The sequence below is a fragment of the Monodelphis domestica genome, chromosome 2, assembly GCF_027887165.1.
Source record: "Monodelphis domestica isolate mMonDom1 chromosome 2, mMonDom1.pri, whole genome shotgun sequence".
Taxonomy (NCBI): Eukaryota; Metazoa; Chordata; class Mammalia; order Didelphimorphia; family Didelphidae; genus Monodelphis; species Monodelphis domestica.
In genome coordinates this window covers 34922613-34949498 of record NC_077228.1, presented here as the reverse complement: position 1 = coordinate 34949498, position 26886 = coordinate 34922613, and the positions used below count along the sequence as shown (strand labels likewise).

Sequence of the window (26886 nt, the reverse complement as noted above, 5' to 3'; positions counted from 1 at the left end):
AGAGACAGGAGGTCCTGGGTTCCAATCTGCCTTCAGATACTTCCCAGCTGGGTGACCCTGGGCAAGTCACTTAACCCCCATTGCCCAGCCTTTACCACTCTTCTGCCTTGGAGCCACTACACAGTATTGATTCCAAGGTAGAAGGTGAGGGTTTAAAAAATCTATTAATGACATAACAATATTATCTTCCTTACAAGGAAATCCAGCAATTCAACCAATTTTACAGATCAGGACAAGCACAATACTAGAGAAACTCAGGCAAAACAAATACTAATTAGTGACAAGCAAATAAATATTTAATGAAATTTAATTCTGTATTTCCACATAATGGAAGATGTGGCTGAACTGTCTCAAGACTTAAATATACATTAAGCTAGAGCTAATCACTTGAGTAAACATACCAGAATCTCCAGTAATTGAATCATAGTCCCATCTGTAATAAAAGCTGGAGGCTTGGGTGCCAGTTTGGCTTTCCCTGGAGCCTCCTGGTGCAGTCACGGAGTTGGCAGAAGCAGAATGGCTCATGGTGGGAATGGAAAGTTCCCAGAGAAATGAACCAAATGGGTGATGCTTAGCTTCTGAGACGGAAACACCGGGATGGAGCTTTACATTTGCTATTCAAAAACGAAAACTGAAACAGCTCTGGGGGACCGACCGTTTGCCACAGAACAGAAGCATGTTAAAGGAGGGTTACAGTCTTATCCACCCAGGTGAGCATCAACTCTTTACTTCTGGTGTCTAAGGAAAATGCACATTTTCTCTGGTTCTCGAGGCCTGTTCCCTGCTTTCCTGGCCTGTGCGTTAGTCCTGGAGCGGCCACAAGCACTCCTCTCCATCTTAAACTGTGGCCGGGGTTCTTACTTGTTGGCCTGGGCCTGTGGCCCTGAACCCCATACGGGAATGCACCAGAGCCAGGAAAGGGCCCCCTCTCACCTCCTCACCAGGTATCTGAGCCCTTCTTGCCTGTGGGCTGAGAGCTCTGGAAGCCCTGGCACTGCCACTGCAGTCACCTCCCCAAGGCTTGTATGTATGGCCAACACTGAACCAGTGTAGACTCTATTTGTACCCCGTGAGACAAACCTTTCCTGCCGGATGTCTAAGTTATTGTGGACTAGAAAATGGTTTCACTTCATTCTTTTGTTGGTTCTGAGGCCACAGAATTCATTTTGAGGCATTATTTTAATCTTGTTTGGAGGGGAATTGGGGAGCGCTCAGGTGAGTCCCTGCCTTTACATCACCATCTTGGCTTTGTCCCCCAGGACAAGTAGTTCTGAGAATCATCAGTATAGAGGTAAATGAATCCATAGTGCTTATGAGAACCAGACATCCATGGACAGAGGCAGCTGGTGCAGAGTGCTGGCCTAGAGCCATGTAAAGATTAAAATTTAAGGGAGACGGGGTGACTGAGGCAGGTAGAAATTAGTTTTTCTCTGCAAGGAGTATTATATTTTTTTAGAGGTTTATTGAAGATTAAGGATTAAAGAAAATACAGGATAAGAAACACGTGTCTAGGCAGTAGAGAGGCCTAGACACAACCTCACCTACATTATGAAAAAAAGCCACGCCTGCCCCAAAACGGAAGTCCAAGAGTCCCTCAAAGGCCTTTGAATCAGCTTAAATACCTTCTCGATCTCGGCCCAGGTGAGATGACAAGGCATTCTGGGGAAGTGGAGCAAAGGCTTGTGGGGATTGTAGTCCTGTATTCGAGTCTATTTTTTACAGCCAGAACGAGTTCAAATCCTATCTAAGATATTATGAAGATTAAATTAACTCCCCTGCCCATTTTTAGATTTAATCACCAAAAGTGTAAACATCCCACACTTAATCATTGAGTGGGGGAGGTCTATGACCCACGCGTTCGATAGTGGGTGACAAATCAGAATCAAACTGAATGCCCCTGGGCAGTCCTAAGCAAAGCTTCAACTGTAATTGGTAGATGTAAAAGTGGAGGAAGGCACAGGAAGTGATACAAAAGAAAGTGTCTTTAAAAAGGAGTTACAACTTCCTGTGGGGAGTTCTTCTGGAGTTCTGAGTTTGAGTTGGAGGCTGATGAAGAATCTACTGACTGGACCTGAGACCCTGTACTTGGTGAGGCTGTTCTTAAATCTCTCCCTTTGTACTGACACGTGGTTAGTGAAAGAGCTGACTCCTTTCCTGGATTTCTGAAGAGACTAGCCTCAGGAGAGACATAGGTCTCTTGAGCTTCTTGAGAGAGGCTCCCTGCATCCCCAGGTCTTCAGCTCTAGGCCAAAGCTTCTCTGGCTGAGTCCTGCCTGGGTTGAGCCAGGGATCGGAACAAAATACTTAGTGCATTGACTAGATATCTTACCCTATCCTCTCTCTGATTTTCTTACTTCACTCTTTCTATATTTTGTAAATAAATTTTAAATAAATCTCTTTGGAATTTCATAAAAGTTCCTGGAGACTATTCTTAAATAATCCAGTCCAACCTATTTTACAAAAAAAAAAAACCCTTCTTTCCCCCTTAAAACACTAACCCCATGTAACCTTGGGCAAATCACTTAATCTTTGTCTGCCTCAGTTTCCTCAATTGTATAGTGGTGACAATAATAGCACCTACATTAAAGGTGCTTAATATATGCCTATTCCCTTTCCCCCAGGGGGTATGACCTGGATGAAGATCTAGAAGAGGAGAATGAACTAGAGAGGTCAGACGCTGAAGAGAATTGGCAGAGAGTAAGTAGGGTCATGAAAACTTAGAGCAAAGAGAATATCAAGTGCCAAGATGATTTTTAAGCTCAATATGTTAAAAACTGGACCCATTATCTTTCCCCCTTAAGCCCTTCTTTCCTGATCTTTCTATTACTCTCCAGGGCTCCATCCTCTCAAGACAGCCAGGCTCATCCCCTTGGAGTCATCCTTGGCTCCTCACTCTCTCTTATACAATTGGTTGCCTGCCCGTGGAGTGAATCTTTTCACTCCTCTGATACTGCCGCCTCATTCACGGTGATGGTGCCAGGCCTCCTCACTTCACACCAGGATTGATGCAACTTCTTTCTAGCCCAGTCCATCTTCCACTTCAGCTGTCAAATGGACCTTCCTAGAATCCAGGACCAACCATTATCATCCCCTACTCCATAATTCTGGTGGCTCCCTATGACCTCCGGGATCAAATACAAAACTCTTGGTTTGCCATTCCTAACCTGGTCCCCTCCTCCCATCCAGTCTAATTACTCCTGACTTCCTAACAGATACTCTTTGATCCAGTGACCCTAGCCTCCTGGCTGTTCCTTGAAGAAGACCCTTCATCTCTGGACACGGCGCCTTTCTTTCCTTTCTTCTCTGTTTATTTGATTCCTTCAAGAAGCCTTTCCCAGTCCTGCTCCAGCCAAAGATCTCCAGTTTATCCTTTCTGCACCTTGTTAGCTCACATTGTTGGCATGCGGCGTCTCCCATTAGACTGGAAGCTCCCTGAGAGCAGGGACTCCGTTTTTGCTTTTCTTTGCGTGTCCAGCTCGTCAGGCGGTTGCCTTTTCTTACTGGCTTGGCTTTTTACTTGTAACTAGTTTCCTTTGTAATCTTATGTATTTTGTGTCTATTGAAAACTATTTTCTGGTATAGGGTCCACAGGCTTCACTAGACTATGGAAGGGGTCCAGGACCCAGGAAAGGCTCAGAACCTCTCTCTGATCTAGAGCAGTTACTGCTGAACTTAACAGAGGAGCAAAAGGAGAATCGGAGACATTAGCTGATGGGAAGAAGGAGAGTTTTGAGAGCAATTAAAAAGATTTTGCATGCATTAAGATACGGAAATGCTTTGAGAAGCCCCCTGGATCCAAATCCTGCACGACTTCCAACACCTTCCAACACACCACACTGCCTCGCGAGCTTAATCTGGCTAGATGCATACTCTCCCTGAGTTTGCAACAAGTAAAAGGGAACAGGCAATTGTACTCCATACATAGAGGTAGTGGGATCTAGCGGAGGGAACTCTGGCCTGGGCGTCACTGGACCTGGGTTCTAGTCTCTGATCTGCCATGGGCCATAAAGTCTCTTTGGGGGTTCGACGGCCCAAGTTGGAGCTGATGATGATTTCACTACCGCCATCGTCATCCTCACCCCATCGTCAAGCTGCATTCATATGGAGCCCTGAAATATACGAAGGGGTTCACATACATTCTCTCATTGGTCGAGATGGAACAACTCCTTTCTCTCCCAATTCCCATTTCATAGAGTCAGTTAAAGGTTTGAAAGCCGGGAGGGAGGGTCAGAGAGAGAAAAAGAGGGCAAGGAAAGGAGGGAAGACAGGAAGAAGGAAGAGGGAAGGAAGGAAGGAAGAGAAGGAGAGTGGGATGGGGCCCTGGGGAGCTGGGGAATGGGGGGATGGGGGTAGGGAAGACAGAGTGAGGATGGTAGGAAGAGAGAGCTTCCACAGGTCCCAAGGTGAGGCTTAAACCCCGGGTCACTTTCTTGCCACGCAATGTGTGTCTGTTTGGGACCGTGGCCTTCGGAGGAACGTCCTCTGAAATATCTGCCTCACAGTCCACCGTGCCCTGCCTGCTCCTGCCTCCTCTGGACTCCCTCCCCCTGCCCCCTGCCCATGTTTATGCTACAGCTCTGGGACCCTCATCACAGGATGCAGAAGAACATGGGGGAGCCCTCGGTTCATTCTGGCTCGTAGCCATAGAGGTCAGGCCCGTAGCCATGTCAAGCCAGTGCCATTCGTGGAAAAGCCCATCACAAGCCCCGCGTCCTTGTGGTGGTAGAGCAGCAGCACGTCTTCCTGCACCGAGAACAACATCCGATGTCCTATTTCCAACTGCCAACATCTCGGGCTCATAGGGCAGATCAGAATGGACGCGGCCAATGCCAGAGGGCTGAGGTAACTTTCCTCACGCCATAGGGCTCATAATGGAAAGAAATGGGACCAGAGCGCTGAAAAACACGCAACTGGGAACGCACAGGCTCGGGCTCCAATCTCCTGTCTGACGGGGGAGTCATTTAGCCTTTCCAGGAGGCTCAGGTTCTTTGCCTGTTGGAGCCTCCTTGCACTCCCTGTCTTATAGTGTGGTTGAGAGACTCCAATGAGGCGATGCTTTGGAAACTGCCAAATACCATATCAATGGAAGCGGTTGGGATCTTGAGATACAATGGGGTAAGAATGCAGGGATTGGGACAGGGCGACATAGCCAGTAATATGGCTATCAATGCTTTTCCTTTGTTTTTAAAGCTAATAATTCAAATCGTCTATATTTGGGGAAGCAAGCCTCGGGAAAAAGGGTGTCTTTGAGCCCCAAAGCTTTATCTTTTCAAGTTCCCAAAAAGTGATTTATTTGTTACACTAAGCCTCTCTTTCTGTTCCTCCCTTTTATACTCTGCTTCTGATCTGGCCAGGACTCCAGTTCTCAAAAAGACCTCAATTTCTGATGTAGTGGCACCCAAGAGTGTTTTAGATTCATCTTTATTTTTTAAAAAAATGGGGGGCAGCTGGGTAGCTCAGTGGATTGAGAGTCAGGTCTAAAGACGGGGGTTCAAATCTGGCCTCAGACACTTCCCAGCTGTGTGACCCTGGGCAAGTCACTTGACCCCCATTGCCTAGCCCTTACCACTCTTCTGCCTTGGAACCAATACACAGTGCTGATTCCAGGACCAAAGGTAAGAGTTAAAAAAAAATGATCAAGTATGCCTTTTTGAAGATCAAACTTCTTATTCTTCAGAAATTCATTGTAGAGAACCACTTCAAAGCTGGGGCAGTGTAAAAGTCTCTCCTGCCTTCAGTTTCCAAACTTTCTTCTAGGGCTACAAAGACCTTCCTCTTCATTCCCAGGAAATGATAAAGTCATCTGCCTTCTCCAACTTCTAGGCTCTTCCTAGGCACCATTTAACCCAGGGGCAGAGTTTCTGATGGGATCTAATAGACCTGATCAAAATGTATAGTTTCCTCATTCGAATATAGATTCCTTGAGGGCAAGAACTATCTTTTTCTTGGCTTGTATTTTAATTCCTAGCACTTAGCTCAGTGCTTAATAAATGGACTGTGATACTTTCCTCAACTTAATAAATATTAACTCTCTCCTATTTGTCTAGCACCATTAGGTGGTACAGTCAGTAGAGTTCTGGGTCCTGGAGTGAAGAAGACCTGACTTCAAATAGGATTTCAGATAATAGTTTGTGTGACTGTGGGCAAGTCACTTAACCCTGTTTACCTCGGTTTCCTCATTTGTAAAATGAGCTGGAGAAGGAAACATCAAACCACTCTAGTGTCTTTGCCAAGAAAATCCTAAATGGGGTCACTAAGAGTCTGACAGGTCTGAAAATGATTTTACAACAACAAAAGTAGATGCTTGGAGAAATAAAAGACAACTATCTGCCACCAAATTCTTGTTCTCAAGAAGCTCAAAGTCCAGACGGGAAAAAGAGACTTTTTCCATCCTCTGGGTCTTAGCAACGACCAGCCTCCATTCCCAGAAGGCTCTGCCTTTTTACCTCTTCCTTTTGGAGTCTCTCTCAGCTCCAGCAAGGTCTTTCCTGAGCCCTGGAGCTGCTTATGCTCCTTCCTTAAAGGGACTGAAATGAGGAAAGCAGAGACTAAGGAAGATTGAGATCCTGAGACATGTTTGGAGGTAAGCGTGTTACGGGAAAGCTTTCCAGCCAGTGCCAGGGCTTCGGATACAGGTCCCTTTGTCTTCTGCTTCTGGCTCACCTAAAGAGGGGCCCCATCAGCTGGGGATGCAGGGAGGGCAAGGGAGCTGCCCCAGGGGAGGGAGTGTCTCCCCAGAAGTCACTGTCCACAGTGTACAGGGACAGGCTAATAAAAACAGAAACCAGTCAGACTAGTTGGGAGGTTTCTACAAAAATTCAGGAGTGAAGATAATGGGCTGGATTTGTGGGATATAGACTTCCTGAACATGTGAATAAAAACGAATTTCTTAAGCACCCCCCAGGTGCAAACCAGGAGGCTACCTTCTGGGGATACAAGTAGAAGAGCCAAAAGCTCCTGCCCTGCCCTTCCCCGAAGAATCTGTGTGTGTGTGTGTGTGTGTGTGTGTGTGTGTAACACTTATAGGAGGATCCGGTTGTAGGGCAGATGAAACCCCTCGGTGGTCCTGTGGTCCAGGGGTAATGCCTCTTCTCCAATGTCATTTCCATTTATGAAACCGTTTCTGTTTCTGATATTGAGCCATTCAGTGATGCCAAAGACTTTGGTGGTGAGTTTTCTGGGTCTTCAGTCGGTGGAGTTGTAAAGAAGGGGAAGGAGGGCTGCAAATGGCTGAGGCCGATGCCAGGTGCCATCCCTACAAGGGCATCCCTCAGACCATGGCTCTGGGGTCTCTGGTATGGGGCAGAGTTGGGGGCACCCAACTGGGGGCACCAATGCAGAGTGGGCACTCGGGGAGCTGCTCTGTTCCCTCTCTCCCCAGTGCCTGAAGACATTTGCCCCTCTTCTCCCTCTTCTCTGTCTGGTAATAGGGTGGGGGTGGCTCACAGACAGCTTCAAATTACCCTCTGGGCACTCAGACTTGGAAAAGGTTCCCCCACAAGGGAGGGTCTTGAGGCCCAAGAGGAGGTGGGGACGGTGGTCTGGCCCACTTGGCTCACGCTGCCTCTGGCTTCACCTTCAGACCCGAGTCTTGTTCAGCTGGGACGGCTTGCCTGCCCTGTGGGGGCACTTAGTCAGGGCTGGCGGGCCCTTCTCCACAGGGCTCATTCCCCTGATCAGTGGCCCCCGGGGCTGGCAGGAACCCAGGCTGAGGGTCTAGAAGCACCCCTGTGCCAGCCCGTCTCCTCTCCAGGGTTCCCCACTGCCTCCGCAAGGCTGGCCGGCCTGCTCTGTCCCTGGCAGCTGGCTGGTGTTGGGTTCTGTTATGTGCCAAGTATTTAGAAGGCTGTGACATGATTAACACCAGAAGCTGGAGAGCGGCGTATTTCCTTAATTTTTGTTTCATTCTGTACAAGTTGTGAAATAAAACTTGCACATGGCTTGACTGCTACATACACCTGCTGTTCTGCAGCCCAGGAAGTTAGGCACATTTGAATTGTCTTCCTCACCCTCCTGTCCTCACAGGAGCTTCAGTTTTAACCATCGCTTCCTTCCCTTCTCCAGTGGCGGAAGGATGCCACGGGACACACTGGGACCACACAATCTCTGTGGACCCCACTGACCGACCGTCGCCTCCGCCTGAATATTCTGCTCCCTTTTTAATTTTCTCTCCTCTTAAGGACGAAGACGCTTAATTTTATGCTGGACAGTTGGCCTACCAGGAAATGGATCTTTTCTAAATGTAAAGTGATGGGCCGAGTTTTGAAAAGTGTTCATGTAAGATGTCACTAGAATCACTGTACTGGCACTAGAATCACTGTACTGGCAAGTCATTTAAAAGCAAAACAAGACCTTCATTGCTGTTTCTCTTGGAAGGTGTGAGCAGAAAACAAGGAGTAGGATTTACCCTGCATAACACGCCAAACACCAGTGGTCCTAATGGCAAAATGGACAGTGGATCCTATTATAGGGCGTAGAGCATGGATGGAGACGAGGGACGCCGGCTCAGCAGGAAGGAGGCTAAAACTAGGTGCACATTTGAAAGGTGAATGTTTTCTAGTTCCAGATACTTAGATCCACGTATGCCAATAAGCTCTTTAGGAGGTAGTCCTAGTATGTAGCGGTATGACTGGGTCAATGGGTACAATGAATCTGGGACTCATTCTGTACTGTTAGATCATACTCCAGAAAGATAGAACCAATTTATTACGTATTGGAGTGTAACAAGAGACGTCTCTACCTACACAGGCCAGTCAACAATACACAGCAGAAAGAATATTAACTTTCCAATCACAGGGCTTGTCATCCTGGCTTTGACACCTACTACCTGTGGAGCTTTGGGTAAATAATGTCCAAGAGTGTTGGTTTCCTAATTTATGGGGATAGGGATGGGGTACCAAACTTAAATAGAAACAGATTCCTGCTGCCATATACTGATGTAAAAAATTCATGGATGAACATTATCTGTGATACTGCATTTTTATTTATTTTGTTAAACATTTCCCAATTACATTTTTCTTAAACCCTTACGTATTGTCCATTTTAGAATTAATATCGGGATTGATTCCAAGGCAGAAGAGTGGCAAGGGTTAGGCAACTGGGATTGCCCAGGGTCACACAGCTAGGAAGTGTCTGAGGTCAAATTTGAATCCAGGACCTGGGCTTGGCTCTCAATCCACTGAGCCATCTAGCTACCCCCAATTACATTTTAATTCAAATCATGGCTAGGTGGCGCTATAACACACAGACTACTGGCCCAGGAGATGGGAAGACCTGAGTTCAAATATGGCCTCAGACACTTAACTAGCTTTAATTAGCTGTGACCCTGGGCAAGTCACCTCACCTCTGTCTGCCTCAGGTTCCCCGTCTGTAAAATAGCACATACTTCCCAGGCTTGGTGTGAGGACCAAACAAGACAATCAGTACCTGGATCACAGCAGGTACTGTAGAAAAGCTGCTTCTCTTCCTCCTTCTCCTCTCCAGGACCAATGTGGGTCACTGCTGTTGAGTTCAGATGCCTTTTAGAATTATTTTCATTTACATTATTCTAGTCACTTGGCAGCCTATTCTTTGAATCTAGGTTTAAAAAAATTTTTTTTTCTTTTTTGCTCTGCATTAGTTCAAATAAGTCTTCTTGTGTTTCTTTGAAATCCTCACATTCATCATTTCTTCCAGTGCAGGAATATCCCATTACATTCTGTACCACGATTTGTCCAGACATTTTGCCAGTCAGTGGGGACTTGGTGTTTCCAGGTCTTTGCAAGTACATAGGAGCTGCTATGAATATTCTGGTCCATAGGAAACCCTTTCATTTTATTTTCATGGCTTGTTGCTATAGCTAAGGTTTCCAGAACAATCCCAAGAGGGATCTCCTGGGATGATGAAGTCCGCAGATGCTCTGTTTGTGGCTGGTGTGCTAACAGCATCATTAAATTCTTGGACTTACTGACTGGCATCTGTCTCTTTGGATTTCTTGCCCTATTTCGGATGCTGATTCTGAAATTTCAGGATGCAGCTTTTCTGGGTTTTTTGCTTTACCTCTTTTATTATATAATATTTTTATTGTATCATAGATCTTATTTAACATATTCATTTCTTTTTTGCTAAGTTTTCATTTTCTTGTGAGAACTTGTAGCAATTATTTCTTTTTTAGCATTTTTATTAGCACTTTCAAGATGTCTTTGCCATCTTCCCAGAAGCCCTCAGAAGAATAATTTTATAATGGGAATAATCCTACCCTCTTTTATCTTTATTTTAAAAGTGGAGCTCATGGATTTTTTAAAGGGAAATGTGAGATAGGGTAGGCTTGGGATTTTGTCAGTGTCGGGTACTCCTGAGTATTCCCTGCCTTTGCCAAGGCAGGATGGCACCTTCTCTGCTACTCCAAGTACTAAAGAATTGTCTGGGGGCATTGAAAGGCTCCCTCTAGGGCTGTAGAACCACTAGGTGTCCGAGGCCAGGCTTTAACAGAGGTCTCTGAGACTTCAAAGGGCTTCTCTGGGCAGTATGCCAAACTAGCACTAAATCACAGGATCATTCCTATAATTTAGAATGGATTTTTGTAAGGAGAATGGCGCAAAATAACATTCTAGTATGTAAAATGAATCTTTATCGTTTGAAAACAATGATTTAAATGACAATTGCCTGAGGCTATTAAAAGGCTCCTCAATAACGTCTAAATCATAACAAATCGATACTTACTATTATTTTCTTACAGTCCTGCCCTCTGCACAGCTCTGTGTAAGTGGAGTACTGGCCGTAGATAATCCAGCTGCCAATGAAGACTGCCAGCCAGGAGAAGAAAAGGTATTTCATCCGCATGTATGAAAAGCGAGCCTGTGGACAGGAAAAAGAGGAAACAACGCTCATTGATTCGGCGCGACGGCCGCCCGGCCCGCCTGTCAGGTGGCTTTAGCTGGGCTACACTGATTTCCTCTGGGGTCTGGGGGAGCCGCGGTGGGCTGTCGGGTTGCTCTACTCTTTCCTACCGCGATTCTCCTAGAACTACGTGCACTTTCAATGACAGCAAACAGCCCTGGGGCTGGGAAAAGGAAGCCCCGCGGCTGGACCAAGGGAAGCGGACAGCATCCTCGGGGAAGCGCCGAGCCTCTCCGAGGGCGTCCTCAGCCAGAGGTATTTACTGAGCAGGAGCGCAGGCCGGCGCTGCTCCAGGCTGGGCCGGGCCCGGCACGGGGCGCGATCAGGCACCGAGATAGAGCCCCGGCTTTCTCCGGACTCACAAAGGGCGCTTTCAAACCCGGATCTCGGGGGATCTGGGGAATAAGGCCGAGAAGACCACTCCTGCAGAAACAGGGGCAGAGAATCTGGCCGGGCGCCAAAGGCCTTATGGAGCAGCAGAACCAGAATTCGAAACGGGATCTTGTAGTCCTGCTCCTCCATCACACTGGCCCAGGCAGCAGCCAGTGCCTGACCTAGATGGGATGCTGCACACTGAAGCAGGGCGCAGAGAGAGGAGAGCCAACGTGGAGTTAGAACAAATGGTTTCTTGCACATCCAAACTGGGGAGTCCCTTCAGCCATACAAGGAATGGGCCTTGCAGTTCTCTAGCAGCGCCTCAGCCTGGGTGATTTGGGTCCTCTGGGCCCGTAAGTAAACTTGTGTCAACTGAAAGCTCCAGGTCAAGAGCCTGGGACGCTTGTTTCCCATATCACGAGATCCATCTCCTTTCATCCAAAAACTCCTTTATAGCCCTTAAATAAAGGGGTCACCATCTTGGCCCCCAAGAAGTGCCCCTTCCTCTGTAGAGATGTAGGGGTGCTGCCCTGTGTGTGCTCTAGACTGGGCTTGTTTGGTTTTGCAGAATTGGTTTTATCTTTCTTCCTTAAGAGATTGATTTGGAAATAAAGGAGAGAGAAGAGGGAAATCAGTAACAATTTAAAAAATAAATAGGGTCAAACAAATTGCAAATGAACGGATGGCCTTTCTGTGTGGTAGAAGGGTTGAAAGGTCTTAAGGGTGACTTGAGCATGAGGTAATCATAATAATAAAAGGCCACAGAATCACAGAACTAGAAAATGTTAGCACGCAAAGATAGCAATGCTGTTTTTTTTTTTTTAGGATCTTGAAATAAATATCACCTTAAGATACCAGAACGAGGAAAGAGCTCCTGCTGGGGAATCTCAAGTTCCTATATGTTCAACTCTTTCATGTTTTCATATATAAGCACGTATGTGTATTATCCCTTATGTAGGGGCAAATTGATATGCATAAGAAAATTAAGGAGCAAACAAGAAATTACCTTTCAGACCGATGGACTGGGCAAGAGTTTATGACCAAATAACAGAGAAGAAGTGAAGACAACATGGATAATTTTGATATATAAAATGTATCTTTTTATACTTTTTATACAAACAAAACAAATACAAACAAATCTGATGCTATTAAAATTAGAAAAGAACAAATAATTGAAAATCTTTGCTGCAAGTTTCTTTGTAAAAAATTCTTATATGCAACACATATAAGGAACTTGTTCAAATTTATAACACTAAGACTCATTCCCCAATAGATAAATAAATGGTCAAAGGCTGTGACCAGAGAGTTTTCAAGGAGAGAAATCCATGCCATCAACAACCATGTGAAAAAAGTGCTACACATCTCTCATAATTAAAGAAATGCGGATTACAGAAACTCTGAAGTTCCATCTCACACCTATAAGTTTGGTAAAAATGACAAAAGAGAAAAATGAGGGACTTTGGGGGAAATAGGCACGCTAATGCACCATTTTGGAATGCAATTTTGAACTATGGCTCCAAAGTTATCACATTCAGTGTGCCCTATTTTGTAGAAATACCACTGCTGGGCCTATCCCCCAAAGAGATCAAAGAAAGGGGAAATTGACTTTTATGTACAAGAAATATTGATGATGGCTTTTTCACAGTAATTCCAAACTGTGATGTTTGGGTGCCCATTTGCTGAGGAGTCATTAAAAGATTTATGGTATATGGAATGGAGCATTGTGTGTCACAAATGGAACTAGCCCTGGCACCAGAGCCCATGAAGGACAGGGAGAGAGAGACGAAGGTTAAGTGATTCCTCTAGCTTCCTCCTCTACGTGACCTTATTGATCACCATTACCATGAATCCTCCTCTTTTTTGCACTAATTAAATGAATACTCCAATTAATTGGCACTTCCAATTGCCTTCCTCATTTTCTAATACTGGTGACTAAGAATCGTTGCCTGCCAAGCGTAAACTCTCTTTCCTTTTTACCTTTCCACATGCTCTCATCCCTATCCAGTCCTACTCCTCCCTGATGCCCATCATTCTCTGATTGGCCCTCCTGCTTTAGCCCCTGGAAACTCCACTGGATTGTTATCAAACTCTCCTTCATCTTAGATCTTGTCCCTTCCTGTATGAAGGGAATCACTGCATGGATTGGGTCACAAGGATAGAATGGCGCAGGAAGAAGGCAGCAATAGTCAAGAGATCATGAGGGGGGGCACGGCGGATGTTGACTACCCCCTGCCCCCTGCCCCCCGCCAAAACAGAAAGCCACAGTTGACTCTTGAGCAATGATGTGTGTGAGTTAGTGGGCAGAGAAAGTTTGATAAACTGAAGCAAGAGCAGATTTTGGCACTTATAATGGTCCCCACAAGGTGCTACACCATAGGGATGTAAATTAGAAAAGCAAGATAATCGCTGCTCTCAAGGACCCCCTCCCCATTCTAAATGGGGAGAAGTTGGTATTGTTTGGCACTGCCACATAAGACCCCACTCTGCCTTCTCTGAGGTTCATTCTGTCTGGTCACTTTCCCTTCTTTTTCCTGGGATGCAGTTCATTAGGAAAGACTCTTCTTTCGGGTTCCTAAATGTTAAGACTGAGTTTTCTTTGAATTCTCTGGTCTTTTAGTTCATCAACTTTGTTATGAATAAAGTTATCTGGAGTCAATATCTTAATTTTATAATAACTATTAAGTAGCAAAAAATCCTGGGGTGGGGAAGAGAGGGAGAGAGGGGGGGGAGAGAAAGAGGGGGCAGAGAGAAAAAGATGAAGGAGGGAGATAGGGAAGGAGGGAGAGAGACAGAGACAGAGAGAGGGAGAGAGAGGGAGGGAAAGAGAGAGAGAGAGAAAGAGAGAGAGAGAGAGAGAAAGAGAGAGAGAGGGGGGGCGGAGAGAGAGATGAAGGAGGGAGATAGGGAAGGAGGGATAGAGACAGAGACAGAGAGAGGGAGAGAGAGGGAGGGAAAGAGAGAGAGAGAGAAAGAGAGAGAGAGAGAGGGGGGGGGCGGAGAGAGAGATGAAGGAGGGAGATAGGGAAGGAGGGATAGAGACAGAGACAGAGAGAGGGAGAGAGAGGGAGGGAAAGAGAGAGAGAGAGAAAGAGAGAGAGAGAGAAAGAGAGAGAGGGGGGGGCGGAGAGAGAGATGAAGGAGGGAGATAGGGAAGGAGAGAGAGAGACAGAGACAGAGAGAGGGAGAGAGAGGGAGGGAGAGGGAGAGAGAGAGAGGGGGGGGGCATGAGTGGCTTGCCTGGCTAGCCAGCCCTTGTACCTCTTGAGTGCCTGGTTCCAGAAAAAAAAGACTCACTTCTTGTCCCCTCTGGCTCAATTAGGACAAGAGATGGGTCTCCTGGAGTTCAAGAGCAACATGGAGTCACAGCCCATGTGTACTCTTCCTCACATGGGTCTGCCAAGTTAGTGTAGTTTAATTTAGTTACTTCACCCCCTAAGAGGTCTCTGCCCTGCTAGTCCTTACCAAACACAAAAGAAGGGAGGATTCTACCCATGGCCTCAGGGAGATGCAGTTCAAGTTATAGCCCTAAAATCATAGTGAGCTTTAAAATCAAGAGTTTGTTTTGGGGATCAAAAAAGGTACAAATTAATACTAACTTTCTGCACTCCTCAGCTCCCATGACCTACTATCTTCACTCTCCCTTGGCCGCCTAAAGGGTGACTGGTCACTTCTTCACCCCAAACTACTCTACCATCTCCATCATTTTGGACTCTGAGCTGCCTTCCTCTGCTGATTACATGCCATCATTTCGTTTCTTCCTTTGCCTCACTCTTCCTAAAATGGTTCTTTGTCCAACTTCACTTAATCTCTTGGAAAAGCTGTGCTTTCCCTTTTTATCCATCACTGCACCTCGAATGCTCCCTGCATTCTTCACCAGAGAGGGTCAAGGAAGGGATAAAGAACAGTCCTGCCACTTTCCTTTAAGCCAGCAAGTATATTATCAGATTTTACAACCTTGGCCATGGGCCAGTTCTTGTGCAGACCTATCTCTTCCACTCCTTCCTGGCAGTCGCTTCAACCTCTGGGTCACCAGAACAGATGATACTGAATGCTTGAGCCTTATGTAAAGTTTGTACTCTACCTGAAGTGACCCATCCAACTACAGGGTGCTGCCGCTAAGCAAAACCCAAGCTGAGTAGCCATCTGGCTTCTCTTTTTTTCTGAACAGTTCCTGAACAAATATGTTATTCTCCATTTATTCCCCTCCTCACAGATTCCCCACCTGCCAATAATTTACAAAAATCATTTAAATTTTTCATGCCTATCAATTTCTTTTATTCGTGATTTCTCATCTTAGAAAAATTAAAAAAGAATTATTTATTAAGGGGATTATACTATAAATCAGACTATAGATAACTGCCCTTTAGAAGATTATAATATAATTAAGATGAGACAAATAATCAGCATACATGTAAAGCTTGTCCCCAGACAATAATCTTGTTATATTTAAAAAGTCTGGCAGTTGCTTAGAAGTTGGAAAACATTTTCTCATAAAAATTGTGCTATATAGGGGCAGCTAAGTGAAGTGGCTCAGTGAATTGAGTACTAGGCCTAGAGATGGGAGATCCTGGGTTCAAATTTGACTTCAGACACTCCTTAGCTTTGTGACCCTGGGCAAGTCACTTAACTCCCAATGACTCACTCTTACCACTCTTCTGCCTTGGATGCAGTATTGATTCTAAGAGTTTAAAACAAAACAAAAACAAAAAAACCATGTTTCAAGCAATGCTTAAAGTACTGAAAATATTATTTATATGCAATGAAAAATGGTAGAAAACAATACTACTATTAACACAGAAAAGCAGTATACTATTGTTGTTCAGTCATTTCAGTTGTGTTCAAATCTTAATGACCCTATTTTGGGGTTTTCCTTGGCAAAAAAAACAAAACAAAACTGGAATGATTTGCCATTTACTTCTCCAGCTCATTTTATAGAAAGGGAAATCAAGGCAAACAGGGTTAAATGACTTGCCCAGGGTTCACCCAGCTAGGAATTGTCTGAGGCCAAATTTGAACTCAGGAAGATTGGTCTTCCTGACTTCAGGTCTGGCACTAGCTACCTAGCTAACCCTTAGAATAATGTATAGTATAGAATATAAGGATCCTGGGTTCCTCTCTCCACCATGGATGGAATAATAAGTCACATTTATTTCTGTAGAACTTGAATATTTACAAAGCACAAAGCCACCATTAGTCCAAACATCTCAGCTCGAAATTTTTTAAAGATTCAAAAGCAAATGGGGACACTCATACCCTATTGATAGACCTGTGAAATGATCCAACCATTTTGGAGATTGGAATTATACTCAGATAGCTATAAAACTGTATTTATATCATTAGACCTAGTCCCAGGGAGACCATTGCTGGGTTTAATTCCCAAGGAGATCAGGGAAAGGAAAAGGACCTCTAGATTCCAAAAGAGTTATAGAAGTTCTCTTTGTGATGGCAAAGAACTGGAACTTGAGGGGATGGTCATCAATTGGGGAATGGCTGAACCAATTGTGGCATATGACTGCTTACTACTGGGCTGTAAGAAATGAGCAGATTAATTTTTTAAAAGCCTGGAATGAATTACGAGATAATGAAAAGTAGAAGGTGACCTTTCTCTACCCTGCTATAGTGATCCCTCCCATCACTCCCCAGAGAGAGCACTGACTGACCAAAGTGGGTGGCACTGGGGCCTGCAGCAATTTTTGTGGGGTTTTTCTTAATCTGAAGTGGGGTACCCAAGGTGAGTGCCCGAAAGGGACCCGTCCCAAAGACCTATAATTGTGATTATTTTAGTAATTCTGTTAATGCTCACTCTGCTCCTTTGGCTTTGCATTTCTTCCTGTTTACAAATAAGTCACTTCTCTCATATCTGATTCCTCGTATTCCTTGTGTACCTCTCTTGTTGGCGTGTTGTCTCTCCAGTAGATGTGAGCTCACTCCTTAAGGGCCAGCACTGTTTTTGCTTTTCATTCTGGACTCAGGATTTAGCCCAGTTCCTGGCTTCTAGTAAGAACTTTAATAAATGCTTGCTGACTTTTATCCTCAAACGTCCCGCCCAGTCCCATTGGGAAGAAATCAGACACAAGCATAATACAAACTATAATGAATATCATCCCGAGGATTCTAGGCCTCAGTGACCTGAGCGGTCAGAGCTGAGGACTATTTTTGGGTAGCTGACCCAGTGTTCTAGCATTGCTCAGTGAGCCCCACTGGCACCTATTAATCCTGCAGACAAATCTGCCCAGGCTGAGCAGGGGTCGATTCTGGAGTTCAGGCAGCCTGTCCATCCACTCCTCTGATTTCCCAGATCTTAGCCATTCTTCGAGTCTCACCTGAAGCTTCTGACAGCTCTTACAATGACAGTCTTGAATCGGTCTATTTCTCACCTGACATCTCTTCAATTAGACTGTGAGCGCCTTAAGGGCAGGAACACCACCATAATCTTGGTGGCCCTACGCTATAGCACCTAGCACAATGCAAGGTATCTAAGAGGCACTGAAAACATTTGTAAAACTGGACATACGCAGAAAGTTGAGTGGATTCCATTGTACGGGGGGGGGGGGGGGGGAGATGCTTCGAGCACAAAGAGAGCTGCTATCAGGATCCAGAGCAGAGTCCTCCAAAGGGGCAGAGTTAGGGACTTGGAGAAGGGCAGGATCCATGAATTTAATACCTTTATCACAAAGCTGCCTTTAATTTGTGATGCTGGAATTTTCCCCCTAGTATGTGCATGTTTTTGTGGCTGGACACACTCGCTTTACCAATCAGTAAATTCACTAGAGCTGAACAGCTTCCACCCCTAATATAGTCGTTACTTTCCATGACAACAGCCATCTTTAAGACAAGAAATTCACATTATAGGAGACATTTTGCCATTCATTCTGGGAGATGCTAGAATGTATAAAGGCTTTTCTCTTTGATTGGGTTCTCCATACAGTCTGATGGTAGTTGGGTGGGGGGAGGTTTCAAAAACATTTTTCTAGTCAGGTCTTATAGAAATATGTTACTAAAGGCACCATGAAGCTGCTTTTCAAAATTCAAATTGAACTTAATAGACTCTTGGAAGATAATATTCTTTCATAGTTTCCTTCCTTCACATCTAATTTATGAACATCCTAAGCACTTTTGCTTTTACAGGATCCTCATGCAGTTATATTTCCCAATTTCCCCTGATATATTTTTCCCATTAAACATATGAAGTCATACAAAACATATTTCTGCATTAGCTACTCTCTCTTAAAAGCAAGGAAAATAAATGAAAAAAAAAAGCTTCAATCTGTACTTGGAGACCATCAGTTCTCTATCTGGATGAGGATAGCATTTTACAACATGAGCCCTTTGGAGTTGTGGTGGATCTTGTATGGATCAGTTACTAAGTCTTTCATGTTTGATTATCTTTGCAATTTCACTGTTCCTACATAAATTGTTCTGGTTCTACTCGCTTTACTGTGCATCAGTTGATGTAAGTTTTCTCAGCTTTTCTGAAACCATCCCTTTCCTCTGTCATTTCTTAAAGCATAATAGTATTCCATCACATTCACATACCAACATTTGTTCAGCAATTCCCCAATTAATGGACATGCTCTCCATTTCTAATTTTTTGCCACTACAAAAAGAGTTGCTATACATGTTTTTGTACATATGGGTCTTTTTCCTTTTTTTTTTTAATCTTCTTGGGGTATAGACCTACAAATATTATGTAGCTTGTAAACCTCAAAATTTCTCAGACTTATGAATGTTGGAAATTTCCCCCATTGGGAATCTTCTACTTAAAAAATTCCCTAGCAGATAGTGAGAATTCTACTTGAATGTGAGGGCTCCTTGCCTTGGGAATATCCCTACTCCCACCCTACTTAGGACTGCTTTAGGACAGAGAGCTCCTTGAGAACAATGAAAGGTACTTTGATCCATGCTTATGGAAGGGACAGGAAGTTCTTTGAGTCATGACTATTTTAGAATTGATACAATGGGATACTAAGTACCTATAAAGGTGGGGGCAACTTGTAAACTACTTAAACCTAAAAGGGTGATAACTTAGTCAGAGGTTTTTTCTTAATGAAATTTGTTGACACAGCAGCATTTTTTTCTGACTTACTAAAGAGATTAAAACTACTCAGCTGTGAATTCAAAATGGGTGGTCCTTTAGAAACATCTACAGTGATTGGTAGATGTAAGGACTTTGGGGAGGTAACATAGGAGATTTTGCCCTTAAAAATAAGAGCTCAGAGAAGAGCTGGATGCTGATTCTGAGGGAGCTCATTTTGAGAAGACTCATTCTGAGGATCTCGATTTCTGACTCTCATTCTGAAGGAGAGTTCCTTGAGGAGCTCCTCTGAGGGGCTCTGTCCCTCTGGGGTAGGAGCTCTGGAGGCTCTTGAGAGAGGCCCTTTGAAACAATCTCTGGCTGTAAGACTCTTTGAGGAAAGACGCTGGCCTGGTATCCTTGTTTAGTCAGACCTTGTGGTGAGTGTTAAAAAACTGACTGATTTCTCTTTTAAGACTCAGGTCTAGGCCATATTGGCTTGAGACCCTTCATACTTATTCCTTTCTTACTCTCTCTCTCTTTCTTTGATTACTCATTGTATTGTTAATTAAAATCTCTATAAAACCCAATTGACTTGGGTATTTGAATAATTGGGAATATTTCCCTGGCGACCACCTTATATTTGATTTTAAAACCCAAGACACTGTAGTGAAACATATTTCTGTGGTCAAATTTACTCACCCTCTCTTATATCTATCACAATTTATATCTTCCACTATTTTAATCACTACAGTTTAAGACCTCAACCATTTTAAATCTCACAAGCTGAGGCAAAGGGTGTATACAGTTTTAAAGTTCTTTTGACATAGTTCCAAATTGTTCTCCAGAATGGTTTAGAAGTTTACAGCTCTATTAGTAGTACATGAGTGGCCCTATTTTTCCACTTTCCCTCTAGCATCCATCATTTTCTTTTTCTGTCATGTTAGCCAAACCAGTGGCTGAGATGGTACCTCAGTTGTTTTAATTTGCATTTTCTCTAATTATTAGTGCTTTACTTATTTTTGGCCTTAAAATCACAGGGATTTATTGAGAAACATTAAACATGCATGTAGGGAGAAGCCTCCCTAGCTAGAAAAACTACCCCCATTAGTGATTTAGAGTATTTTTAATATGATTATCAATAGTTTTTATTTCTTTTTCTGAAAACTGCCTATTCATATCCTTTGACCATTTAGTAGTGGAGAATGATTCCTATTTTTATGAATTTGGCTCAGTTCTCTATGTTTGAAAAATGAAGCCGTTAGCAGAGAAATATGCTAAAAAATCCCCCCCTCCTCCAGGTTTTCTGTTAATTTTGTCTGCTTTGGCTTTTTTTCTGCAAAACCTTTTTAATTTTATGTGATAAAAAATCAACCAGTTGATCTCCCATTACCCTGATATATTTTTAAAGCATAAAATAGTCTATAAATTTGTTAACTGGCTACCATACCCACTGAGGGTTTGTCATGATATGTGAATGACAAAAATCTGAGGGAGGAAACTTGATGGATTTCCCAGGAGGTCACTATATGACTGTCATAAGTATATAGAAGTGAATCCATTTTTGATTTCCAAGATATCCTAGACTAAGTCAGGGGTAGGACAATGGGTCTTATTACAAGGAGGTGGGGTAGTTAAATGTTCACCAATACAAAGACTCTGTTATGATCTTATTTCCTGACAACCCTCAACCTAGGGGCCACCCCATTTGCCTTTTCTATTCCTTTCACTTCCTCACCGCTGACTGTTGCTGATGGAAGACAACAAAATCATTTGGGCCCATTACAAATTCATGTTATGTACTCTCAGCTGCATCCTCACTGCTCCACGGCAGGACGTTGATTTCTTTCTGATTGACACTTGATCATGCTTCCTACTATGGCTGTTACAGTCTGGCCTTCAAGTCCTTCTCATCATCCTGAGCCTCACTAAGGGCTGTGCTGAGGGCTGGGGATCCAGAGAGAAACAAAAGGTGGCGTCTGCCTTGGAGGAGCTCACAGTCTCGGAGGGAGACAACATGCAAACAACTAGATACAAATAAACTATGGACGGGTGACATAGCAAATAATCGACAACAGGAAGAGTACTAGAGCTAAGGGGGAACTGGAAGGAAGCCAAGAGGTAAAGATGAAGAGGAAGAACGTTCTAAGCATTGGACAGAGCCCGTGAAAATGTCGGCAGTCAAGAGATGGAGTGTCTTATTCAAGGAACAGGTTCCCCCCTTCCCTTTTTTAATCTCTCATCTTCTGTTTAAGTATCAGTTCTAAGACAGAATAGCGGCAAGGGCTAGGCAATGGGGGGGGTTAAGTGACTTGACCAGGATCACCCAGTGACGAAGTCTTTGAGGTCAAATTTGAACCCAGGACTACCTATCTGTAGGCTTGGTATTCTTATCCACTATGCCACTTCGCTGCCCCTAAGGAATAGCTTTTAATTCAAGGCTGCTGAATAAAAAATAAATTACATGCTAATTTGCCTTTTGTTTTTATATTAAGTTTTATTCTAATAGTAGACACCTCAAAATGGGTACTTTTGCCTTTCTTTGTATGCCCCTGGCTTAACATTTCCTGGGGGTATAGTAGGTACCTGTATGTGGACTTCAAATATATTAAAGATAAATAGTTTATGCTGACAGATTGGAAAATGCACCCATGCAAAGAAACTTGGCCCTAAGGATGCTTCATCATAAGGAAGAATGAATCTGCCCGAGAACTAATTCAGACAAATGGAATCAGGCAAAGGATGTGATTATAAGGGTTTGTTTTGTGAGTCCCTGAAAAGATGAGAAGACCTGAGCTGGGCTTAGAGTGTGCCGGACTGTTCCTTAGGTGAGCTGCATCCCCAGGGCTATGCTGGGAGGTGGCCTGGATGGCCTCAGAGGCCCTGAGTCTGGAATGATGCTTGGAAATAAGGCTGCACCAAGTCCTCAAGTTATAAAACATCCAGATTATTCTGTTCCTTTGGGAACAGAGCTATAGGAAGGGGAAAGAGTTCACGTGGGTAATCAAAATTAATAATGGATGCTCTCTTAAGATCTCAATGGGTCTTTGCCTTTAAGAGCTGCAAAAAACCTTTTGTAATGCAGCTAGGTGGCACAGTAGATAGACACAGGGCCTGGAGGGAGGAAGATCTCAATCTGAATTCTGCCTCAGAGACTTACTACTTGATGGTGTCTCAGTTTCATGTATAAAATGAGCTGGAGACAGAAATGGCAATCTACTCTAGCATCTTTGCCAAGAAACCCCCCAAATGGAGGCATATAGAGTTGGCTACAACTGAAATAGCTGAACAACAACAAATTATAAATATATAATTTTTGGCTACCTATGTTATTTTCCTATATGACCATCGCCCAAATAACTATAAAGGACTCTTCTATATTGGACAATCTATTTGTTCTCTAGTTTGGAACAAGAGTTTTTGTTTTGGGTTCTGGGTTCTCATTGTTTCTAGTTTTCTCTCTCCTCCTCTTCATTTCCCTCCTTCCCCCCCTCTTTCTCTTTCTGTCACTTCTGATGGTCTTTAAAAGATGAGCACATTGAAAACAGAAAAAGATGATAATGGAGGTGAGAGCAGTCAATTTTAAGTATAAGATGTGAGCAAAGGTAGAAACATGTGGGATGCCCAGAGGTAGAAGTATGGAAAGGGAGGGGTTGGACGGAAAATTCAGAGGATGGAGCTAAGACATCCTTCTGTGCTATTGTTTAGGGTGCCCAACATTTTTATATCCCTTTTTTGCTTAAGCCTCCTTCATATCTTATTCTATCTCCCTCTCCTGCCTTCCTAGAACCTCAGACTTGGACCTATCATATTATGCTTGTCCCTTTGCTATTACTGATAAAAATTAGGATAAAGGCTTAGGTGATGTGCTTATTATATCTACAGATGACAATTGTCTGGGAGCAATATCTAACAAACTGGATAACAAATAAGATCTAAAAATATCTGGCCAAACTAGAAATTTGGATTAAATCAAATAAGATAAATTTAATAATAATAATTGCAAAAAAAATACACACAATCTAATAATATGCTTAATAGCAATCCATGTATACCATTATTACACATAATAATAATAATAACTCAATTTTATAAACCTTTTTGATAGCCACAGCCTTCTGAAGTGTAGGGAGACCCCATAGTTGGGATAGTAGATAATTTATCTCAATGAGAAGATTAAATTAAATCTCTCCCTGATTGTAAAAATGAAATTAACTCCCCTGCCCATTTTTAGATTTAATCACCAGAAGTGTAAACACCTCATTTACACTTGAGTGGGGAGGTCATGTGCAAAAGTGGGTGATGAATCAGAATCAAACTGACTGCCCCCTGGGCAAAGCTTTAGCAGTAATTGGTAGACTTGAAAATGGAGGGAGTCATGCAAAAGAAAGTGTCTTTAAAAGGGAGTTACAACTTCCTGTGGGGAAGATTCGTAGGAGATTCCTAGGTGAATTGTCTGAGATCTTCAGGGAGTTCAACTTGGACTTTGACTTCTTCTGGAGTTCTTAGTTTGAGTTGGAGGCTGGTGAAGAATCTGCTGACTGGACCTGAGACCCTGTTCCTGGTGAGACTGTTCTTAAATCTCTTCCTTTGGACTGACACATGGTGAGTGAAAAAAAGCTGACTCTTTTCCTGGATTTTCTGAAGAGACTAGCCTCAGGAGAGACCTATCTCTTGAGAGACTTTCCCAGGTCCTTGGCTTTGCTGAGGCCTCTCTGGCTAAGGAGTAACTCTCCCTGCCCGGGTTGAGCCAAGGGCTGGGAGTAAATTACAAAGTGATTAGGCTAGATATCTTACCCTATCCTCTCTCTGATTTTCTTACTTCACTCTTTCTATATTTTGTAAATAAATTGTAAATAAATCCCTTTGGAATAAATTAAATTCCTGGAGACCCTATTCTTAAATAATCCAGTCCAACCTTTTTATAAATTAACCCCTTTCTCCCCCTTACACCAATCAGATCTGAGTGTTTTAGTAACTGAAGTCAGGAGTGTGATGGGTAGGAGTAAGTAGTATTAATGTCCTCTTAGGTGGTACTGACAGAGGTTCCCAGAATGAGGGAAGGCTCACTTGGTTATTCTGCCCTAGTAAAATCACCTGCACATCTAGTTCTAGTTGTCACAAATTATTATAGATTTTAAAGAGCTGACAAGCACCCACTCAGGGGTGGGTGGCTAGCATGGTAAAGGGCCTCAAAAACATGCCAAATGCCAATGAGCCCAAGGGCTGAGGATATGCTTAGTCTGAAGAAGAGAGGGTTGAGGGAAAGGGATGAGAAGGCAGGAAGGTATGATGGCCATCTCCAAGAATGCGAAGGGCTGTCGAGTGGAAGAGGGAGCAGACATCCTCTGCTTGAACTCAGAGGACAGAACTTGAATCAATGGATGGTAGTCACAAAGAGGCAGAATTAGATTTGGTACAAGGAAAGATGCTTCACAATTGGAGCTGGCTCAAAATGAAGAGTGCTGCCTGAGGAGGACACAGTAGAAAAATGGACATACAGTCTGAACCAAGATACAATGCTACTTACAGAAGAAAAATTGTCTTGCCCCTCTCCCCCCAAAAAGTAATAGAACCATCCTAATTTTAAAAATATAGAAATAAGACATTTTTAAAAAATGGCTTGAAATCCATGAAAAACAGGCATTTCAAAATGTCTCCTTACATTCTCTCCAAATTAAAAAAACAAACAAACCTTATCTTCTATCTTGGAATCTTTATAAACAGTAATTCCAAGGCAGAAGAGTGTTAAGAGTTAGACAACAGGGATGCCAGGGTCACATAGCTAGTACATTTTTTTTTAAGGCTTAGGCAATTTATCACTTTCCAAGGTTTAGTTTCTGTTGTATGTAACTATCAGCACACAATACTCATCTATTTAAATCATCTCCCAAATGTCTTACATTTTTTGGCTTCTAATCTAAACAAAAAAAATCATAAATCCATACCCAGTCAAGTGTCTGAGGCCATATTGGAATGCAGGACCACCCTCTCTAGGTCTGGCTCTATCCACTGAACCACCTAGTTGTCTCACCCAACTTTTTTTCTAATAGTGAAAAAATTTTCAGTAATACTTTTTATTTCTCAAAGTTCATCCATGTTTTTCAACTAGTAAGTTGGAGTTCTTCAAGAATTAGCCACATTGTACAGTGACTAGATTCATAATCACAGGAAGTCCCTTCCACCATGGTCAAGTAGAATGATTAATCTCCTTTGGTGGTGGGGTGTTTTTTTGAGAACCTTCATATGAAACCATAAGAAGGAGGTTAGAAGCTATTTTTTATACCTCAACTGAGTATGGGTTTATGATTTTTTTTTGTTTAGATTAGAAGCCAAAAGATGTAAGAAGTTTGAGAGATCATTTGAATGGATGAGTATTGTAAGCTGATATATACAATGGAAATTAAACATCTAAAAAAGTGATAAGTGGCCTTCAGATTTAAAATAAAATTAATGGATAGGCATGTTCTAGAAGTGGCAGTGAAGATATTTTTAGCTGCAGAAGGCTTAGGCTTGGAGAAATGAAACTAGTACTAGCTAGAAATTAATGCAATAATAGAATTCTAAAACGGGCTGGCTGAGGTTATCTGGGCCAATCTCTACCCAAAGAGGATGCAAAGCATGGATCATTATAGATATCTTGGAGTGAATTTTAGCTTAAAAATTCTGGGGAAAAAAATTCCTTTTTTTGTTTTTCTAAGAATTGCTTTCCATTTGGTCCTTGTAACAATTCAAATACAACAAAAATACAAAAAATCAACACAGAAACAAGTAAAAAAAATCACAATTTTGTACGAATCTTCTTTAAAAAATCAAGTTTGTGGGGGCAGCTGGGTTGCTCAGTGGACAGAGAGCCAGACCTAGAGAGGGGAGGTCCTCAGTTTGTAAAAATTAAAATTAATATATAATAACTTCAAATATTATATTTTATAAGATTTATTAATAATCACTAGGAGTAACAAAATAAAAACATGTGCTAATCTACCTGCTCAAACAGTTAGCTCCACCAACGTCCCTGACAGGAAGCAAAAAATAGCTAGCTATGGAAGACCACCCAATTTATCTCCTGTCGATGTCAGCACGTAATGACAGGAAGTCAGTAGGCTCCTGGGAAATGTAGTTCAAAGGCACAAGACTTCCAATTACACAGGTTCAAATCTGACCTCAAACACTTCCTAGCTGTGTGACCCTGGACAAGTCACTTAGCCCGCATTACCTAGCCCTTACCACTCTTCTGCCTTGGAACCAATACACAATATTGATTCTAAGACAGAAGGTAAGTGTTAAAAACAAATCAGATTTGTGCCTATGTATCTTAGCAAGAAAAATGAATTTTCATTCACTATTCATATTTTAAAAAGTAAATAATTCACCATTGTCTTTTAACATAAAGTTTGAAAAATCTAAAACATATGAACCAAATTACTAGCATTGTCTAAGCTCAAACCAATTTATCAACACTATTGCTGATTAGTTTTTATAATTTCTTATGGCCACAGAAGATATGGGAAGGGACTAGTTTTGAAAATGAGACCAGTATGGTTAAATAGTTCTCTTAATAACTACACTAAAACATGGAGTTTTTTTTTTTCCTTTAATTTCTGCCAGGGAGGAAGAGA

The 26886-nt window shown here is 43.0% G+C and overlaps 1 protein-coding gene across 2 annotated transcripts in view; it reads right to left on the bottom strand.

Annotated features, from left to right (window-relative positions):
• Positions 1-26886, bottom strand: part of DIPK1A (divergent protein kinase domain 1A) — a 109413-nt gene that overhangs the window by 17452 nt on the left and 65075 nt on the right. For both annotated transcript variants that reach the window (XM_016429820.2, XM_007480304.3), the window contains exon 2: positions 10702-10836. In XM_016429820.2, coding sequence (XP_016285306.1) covers positions 10702-10836 — 135 coding nt within the window. The remainder of the gene's footprint in view (positions 1-10701; positions 10837-26886) is intronic.